This window comes from Pimephales promelas, chromosome 12 (assembly GCF_988280905.1).
Source record: "Pimephales promelas chromosome 12, fPimPro1.hap1.1, whole genome shotgun sequence".
Classification (NCBI taxonomy): domain Eukaryota; kingdom Metazoa; phylum Chordata; class Actinopteri; order Cypriniformes; family Leuciscidae; genus Pimephales; species Pimephales promelas.
The window spans coordinates 35657701-35665200 of record NC_142780.1 but is presented as its reverse complement, the minus strand read 5'-3'; the positions used below and the strand labels follow the sequence as shown (position 1 = coordinate 35665200).

Below are 7500 nucleotides of genomic sequence, written 5' to 3'. Positions count from 1 at the left end.
CTGGTTTAGCTTATTTTTATATAAATATAATAAATATAAACATCACGGGCATGGCACAACGGTTCATATGCTCATACTCCTAATTATGACCAGAAATTGATAAATATTAAGTCTGCTGTTTAAAACAATTAAAGAACCACTGTAGGAGAAAAAAATGCAACAAACATGTCTGTACAATGTTCTAGTGCTGAGATACGGCTTATTCATGTGTTTAGGTGGTTACTAGGGTGTTTGGGTGGTTGCTAGGTAGTTGCTATGGTGTTCTGGATGGTTGCTAGGGAATTTTCGGTGGTTGCTAGGGCGTTTCTAAGGTGTTCAGGGCGGTTGCTATGGTATATTTGGTGTTACTAGGTGGTTGGTAGTTGTCACATATGGTTACTATGGAGTTTTTACATAGTTCTTAAAATCTTTGGAGAGCCTTACTGCTGCAAACAACGGGAACTCTGTATATTTGTGCAGCTAAGCGAAATATGTCAAAAAAATATATTCCGTTGTGAATTTTGTGATAAAAAAATTCAGTGTTGTAAATTAAAACCGATGAAGATGTTTTCTTAAAATGCGGGTGTTTTTCTATTTGCAAGTGTTGAGCGTTCTCGGCCACCGTAACATTCAGATTCATCAATCGGAATCAATTCAGTCAGCTGTAAACAGAAGAACCGGCATTAGATGCTCGTACCCGTGTGGTCGGTGTTGTTGACCGGGACTCCGGCTCTCAGGAGCTCCAGAACCACCCGGTCCAGTCCACTTCTGACCGCACGGATCAGCACGACCGAGCCGTCGGGACCGCACCACTGCACCGGAGCGCTCTGACACACACGACAACACACACCATCAGCTCCAGATCGAGGGCATGCAGAAATCAAATAAATGCTATTTCTTTACAATAACAGATATCATATGTTTATATACTTAAAAAGGGACCAGACATTACTCCAGTATTATTACACGGCTCTGTGGAATACTTGATTCTGATTGGTCAATCGCGCCATCCAGCGGTGTGTTATTCCCAGATAACAGAAACACAGACTCATCCGATTTCGGTCACTGAAGTCAGCAGCGCTATAACTTACACTCGCTAGGGACGGGTTTTCTTCGTGGAAGTTTTGCATTTAGTGAGCTAATAAAATATGAAAACTCGAATCAATATTTTGTGTAGTTATTTAATCATGCCATCCAGTATCGTGGACTCGCTCTCTCTCGTTTCATACTAAACGCAGCGGCGGCCATTTTGTGACTATTGTTTTGTACACTGTTGGATTATGAGATTCGAGCATGTACGATTTTAAAACAGTTTAATCTAAAATCAATATCTGTAATCTCCATAATTATTTATGTTTTGAAATGCTGAGTAATAAGAGGTATGATTGTATAAATGTCCGTCTAGTTTGATCTCGCTGCTGAAACTGCTCTCTCCGCGGAGATTTGCGTCTATAAAGAGCTAATATTTCAACTCAGATCAATATTTCATGTCTAATTATTTACTGATGTGGCAAGTATCCGTGTAATAAGCGGCATAATGTATCCAGTCGGTTGTTATCGCAGAATAAACCCCTTCAGGTGTGTGTGAGGTTTTTATAAATGATTTTTAAAGCACAGCATAACACGTCCCCAAACTACATTGCTGAGGGTCTTGCAGGTAGGACAATTAAAGGGATACTCCACTTTTTTGGAAATAGGCTCATTTTACCACTCCCCCAGAGTAAAACAGTTGGGTCTTACCGTTTTCGAATCCATTCAGCCGATCTTTTGATTTTAAGAAGAATATCATTAACCAAACAGTTTCTGGTCTCATTGACTTCCATAGTAGGAAAAAAATATAGGCCTACTATGGAAGTCAATGAGACCAGAAACTGTCTGGTTACTGATATTCTTCTAAATATCAAAAAATCAGCTGAATGGATTCGAAAACGGTAAAACTCAACTGTTTAACTCTGGGGGAGTGGTAAAATGAACCTATTTCCAAAAAAAGTGGAGTATCCCTTTAAGGTTAACCAATTAAGGAGGACATTAACCAATTTTTGCTGGCTGTTCCTAGAAGAAGTCAAAGAGTGACCAAGCTTTTTCAGTTGTGGCTCCCAAGTTGTGTTACAGTGTTCCCCTTCATTTCCGGCAAGCTTCAGCAATGAGATGTTTAAGTCTCAGTTGAAAACATCTATTTAAGGTAAGGTCATTCTGTGTATTGAAGTAATAACTTATACTAGGCTTGGTAAATGTGTTTGCTATTAAATGTCGTAGATAAATAAATAAAAGTTGAAGCTAATATATAAGCTCACATTTCTTGGTGCTCTTTGAGGTGTAGGAACAGGGTTTCTCTCCCATCCTCTCGGTGGAGCTAAAGGAGAAATTACAAAGAAAGACCATTAAGATGAAGTTAACTGGCTGTATGTGTCCCATTCCCAACTATTCTCTTATCTCTATGTGCAAGATTAGAATTAGCTCTTCCTCTTTTCATAGTACATTGAAAATAATATACAAATTTATTGTTTATATGATTTTCAAAGGCTGTGTCCTGGGTGTAAACTTCAGTGGCAAAATGTACAAGTTTGTAGTATTTATTTATTAATATTTTGAATTACATTTTAATTTTAGTACATTTTTATGCATTTTTGTACTTTTTCATACATTTCTAATCTATTTAGATTTATTTTGAACTTTAATAGGCTTTATTAACTTTAATATATATATTTAATTTTGGTTTATATACGTTAACAAAATTTTGTTTTCGTTAATTAAAATAAACCTAAAATACAACTAAATAGAGAAAGTTCTTAATGTATTACAATTCAAATAAAAAAAATAAAGCTAAATAGCAATATTTAAAAAAAATAATTGATAGTAAAAAAAGAGCACATACAAAATTTGCTAAAACGAAAACTGAAAATATGAAAATAAAAGCTAATGCTATAATAGTATACAACTAATACTAAAATGACTGCATTAATCACATTAACTACTTTACAGGTGAAACTCGTAAAATGAGAATATGGTGCAAAAGTTCAGTAATTCAACTTAAAATGTGAAACTAATACATTATATAGACTCATAACATGCAAAGTGAGATATTATAGTTTACAGATATGAAAACCTTTTCACAATAATATTGAATTTGGGGTTTTCATATCTGTAAACCATAATCATCAAAATTATAACAAATAAAGGCTTTAAATATCTCACTTTGCATGTAATGAGTCTATATAATATATTAGTTTCACCTTTTAAGTTGAATTACTGAACTTTTGCACCATATTCTAATATTTTTGAGTTTCACTTGTATATTGCATTTTATGTTTTAGTAATGTATAATATATGTGTGTGGATACAAAGGCTATTATATATATATATATATATATATATATATATATATAAGTGTGTGAGTGTGTGTCGGCCGGCTCCTCGTTCTCACCCAGCATGCGGGGCGGTTGGAAGTGCTTTTGGTCTGGTGTTCGGTGGTCACAGATGGTCTTGTTGATGTCCTCCATGGAGCTCTGGGTCACGTCGGTGTCACTTCCGATGTCCAGTTCCTTCCTCAGGGGCCTAAATCGGCATCACACACACACACACACACACACACATGGTTCCTCTCCATCATCAATCACAGTGTGAAACTCTTCAAACACACTCACCGCATTCGGATCGCATCCTCCCCGAGCGGCTCCTTGCGTCTCTTTCCCGACTCCTTCCCTTTCTTGTTTTTCTTCCCCCCATTTCTGTCTTTCTCTCGTCCCGATCTGCTTCTGCTCTCCTCAGACCGAGTCCAGGTTTTGCTGTCGGTCACGATGGATCTGTGACGAACTCGCTCGCCTCCTTCTCTCCGCTGGCGTCTCCTCTTTAAAGGGGAGGGATATATCATCAATATCTGACTTTTCAGAAAGCGTCTGACATTTAGCTCCGCCCTCTTCTGAACAGAGGCGGAGCTAAAGCTAATTTGCATTTAAAGGGACACACACAAATGGCGTGTTTTTGCTCACTCGCATACATCAGGGACAAATTGAACTCACATCACACACTCAGGGAAGGGGTTTAATATGTCACCTTTAACCACAGGAGCAGTGACGGGATAATCAGGACGAGAGCCACACCGAGTCCAGCCGACACGCCGACCACCGGCCACATCCAGGCCGGAGACGCTCCAAGAACTGAAACATGACATTTTGACATGACATAGTGTAACTGCAAACGATTAGAGTTTCAGAGAAGTTAGTGTTGTGGAAATGCAAGATTAAAAAAACGTACTGTTGCGTTCCTCTTTGGGCAGTTTCACCTCGTCTCTGGCTCCTATTTCCTCGTCCACGCCACGCACACTGACCACAGCCGCCTGGATCTCGGGGATCATGGGAAACGGGGGCGGTTTCAGGGCCAGGACGGCCCGCAGGAACTGTGCGGCCTCGACGGCGTACTGGAAACAGGTGTGGCGATGACGGGAGCAGGCTCTGTTATCCAGCTGGAGGAATAACACCGACCTGGACGGCAGAACACAGATCCGGGAGATTATTGAAGAGTGAATGACAATCAGGTATTATGCAATCATATATAAAAGAAAATGCATTTTAAGGATAAAGTATATGCTTAGAGTCTAACACTGAAGTGTCCTAAATTGGATTAGCTTATCAAAACAAAGATCATTTACATTAAGAAATCTTAAGGCACAATAGCAATAACAGCCTAATTCAAGGAAAATAGCTTGTATAAAACTAAATTATACATTTTTATTGTATGCTTTAGGGTTGATTATATTTGATTTATATTATGAGAATTTTTGGTGCGTAAAACGTTGATTTGATATGTACTATAAAACAATTATATATATATAAAAGCTTGAAAAGTAAAATATAGCCTCTTTAGAAGTCAGTCTGACAGCTTTCCCTCACCCGTTGCTGGTAAATAGCTGTGAGAAAGTAAATTATTTATTTTTAAATTCTTTTAGGTGTATTTTTTAGGGGTTTATAATTTTTGTTTTATATTATAAGAATTTATGGTGCATAAAACGTTGATTTAATATGTACTTTAAAACAATAATATATATGTATATATATATATATATATATATATATATATATATATATATATAATAAAATAAAAGCTTGAAATGTAAAATATAGCCTCTTTAGAAGTCAGTCTGACGGCTTTCACTCACCCGTTGGTGGTAAATAGCTGTGAGAAAGTAAATTATTTATTTTTAAATTCTTTTAGGTGTATTTTTTAGGGGTTTATAATTTTTGCTTTATATTATAAGAATTTATTGTGCATAAAACGTTGATTTAATATGTACTTTAAAACAATATTATATATGTATATATATATATATATATATAATAAAATAAAAGCTTGAAATGTAAAATATGGCCTCTTTAGAAGTCAGTCTGACAGCTTTCCCTCACCCGTTGGTGGTAAATACAGTAGCTGTGAGAAAGTAAATTATTTATTTTTAAATTCTTTTAGGTGTATTTTTTAGGGGTTTATAATTTTTGTTTTATATTATAAGAATTTATGGTGCATAAAACGTTGATTTAATATGTACTTTAAAACAATACAAATAAATTTAAATAAAATAAAATAAATAATATAAAGCTTGAATTGTATAAAATGGGCTCTTTAGAAGAAGAATGTTTGGTTTAACTTGATTTAATATGTATTATAGACCTTATTCAGAGCAGCGCCATGACAGGTATGAAAGTGAGGCTGTGAGGGATAGACTTACCGTTTCCAATGGCATCCGCTGTAAAAAGCTGAATAAAGCGGCTAGATTACTTACAATTTTCCACAGCTTACATTGTCAGGAGTTTTTTGTCAACTAACGTTTCTTGGCAAGATATTTTTCCAGTGTTTCATGAGGTAGAACAATCCGAAAACACATTACACATTATGTTAAATAACATTACAGCCCATTGAAGAGATGCAAGTCTATCCCTCACAGCCTCGCTTTCATTCTCATTAAAAATCAAAGATGGCGCTGCCATGAATAAGGTGTATAAAACAATAAAAAATATATAATAATAATAAATTGATAATAAATTATTTATTTTTAAATTCTTTTAGGTGTATTTTTTATGGGGTTATAATATTTATTTTATATTATGAGAATTTATAGTGATAAAACGTTGATTTAATATCCTTTGCCTCTTCACATATGTTCTATAAAACAAAATAAATAGACAAACAAACAAATAAATAAATAGAAAATAAATGTTAAAAATCTTGGTGCATAAAAACTCGATTTATTATGTACTATAAAATAAACAAACAAACAAATAAATAAAATAAATAAATAGAAAATAAAATGTTAAAATCTTGGTGCATAAAAATTTGATTTAATATGTACTATAAAATAAATAAATAAAATAAATAAATAGAAAATAAAATGTTAAAATCTTGGTGCATAAAAACTTGATTTAATATGTACTATAAAACAATAAAAAAATATAATAATAATAAAAATAAATTATTAATAAATTATTTATTTTTAAATTATTTTAGGTGTATTGTTTAGGGGGTTATAATATTTATTTTATATTATGAGAATTTATAGTGATAAAACGTTGATTTAATATCCTTTGCCTCTTCAAATATGTTCTATAAAACAAAATAAATAAATAGAAAATAAATGTTAAAAATCTTAGTGCATAAAAACTCGATTTAATATGTACTATAAAATAAACAAAAAACAAATAAATAAATAAAATAAACAAATAGAAAATAAAATGTTAAAATCTTGGTGCATAAAAACTTGATACTATAAAATAATAATAAAAAAAATTATATATATATTAAATAATAAAATAAATATAATAAAATAAAAGCTTGAAATAAATAACATGGCCCCTTCATCTGCCAGCATGGCTCACCCGTTGCTGTCGTCGTCGGGTGTGTGTGTGTGTGTGTGTGTGTGTAGCTCCTGCAGCTGTCGCGTGTCGAGTGTCAGCAGGTCGTCGCCGGGCCGCAGCGGGGCCGCTCCTCGGAGCTTGACGCTGGTCTGCAGGACGGTGCTCAGGGCCCACAGCAGAGAGCTGTTCTGGTTCTGACCCGAGTACACTGGGCTTCTGGTGTGCAGTAACAGGCTTCCTCTGGCCCACACGGGGAACTGGTTCTGGAAGCAGTCGGACCCGTCCCAGCCACAGGCCGCGCTGCTGCAGCCCTTGTCACAGAAGCCGTTGTCATAATGATTTCGGCAGTACTGAATGTGCCCTGAACTGAGAGAAACATTTCACTTGAAGCATCAATTACATATTCATATTGCATTGCAATTAATGGGAACACTTTAAGCCTTCACTTTAAGTGTGTGTGTGTTCCTCACATGCAGGATCCCTTCTCCCCGAGGCAGTCGAAGCCGTCTCTCAGACAGTCCGAGCTCTTGCACTCCTCGTCACACACTCCGTTCCCAAACTTGGCCTCACACGCTTTCCCCGACACACACCCGCTGTACGGATCACTAGAGGAGGCTTTCAGAAGAAGGAATAGTGTGAATTTGTAGAAGCGTTTGAAAGTTTGGGGTGCAATATATTA

At 35.5% G+C, this 7500-nt stretch overlaps 1 protein-coding gene and 1 long non-coding RNA gene across 3 annotated transcripts in view; both read right to left on the bottom strand.

Annotated features, from left to right (window-relative positions):
• LOC148977080 (uncharacterized) overlaps positions 1 to 7500 on the bottom strand; it is a 301169-nt gene that overhangs the window by 243306 nt on the left and 50363 nt on the right. The window lies entirely within an intron of this gene.
• Positions 1 to 7500, bottom strand: part of notchl (notch receptor, like) — a 14385-nt gene that overhangs the window by 5942 nt on the left and 943 nt on the right. Inside the window, exons 2-9 of the mRNA XM_039688896.2 lie at positions 7292 to 7436; positions 6843 to 7187; positions 4234 to 4460; positions 4033 to 4136; positions 3624 to 3826; positions 3404 to 3534; positions 2274 to 2332; positions 677 to 806 (exon numbers count right to left, since the gene is read on the bottom strand). Of these exons, the coding sequence (XP_039544830.2) occupies positions 677 to 806; positions 2274 to 2332; positions 3404 to 3534; positions 3624 to 3826; positions 4033 to 4136; positions 4234 to 4460; positions 6843 to 7187; positions 7292 to 7436 (1344 nt within the window). The remainder of the gene's footprint in view (positions 1 to 676; positions 807 to 2273; positions 2333 to 3403; positions 3535 to 3623; positions 3827 to 4032; positions 4137 to 4233; positions 4461 to 6842; positions 7188 to 7291; positions 7437 to 7500) is intronic.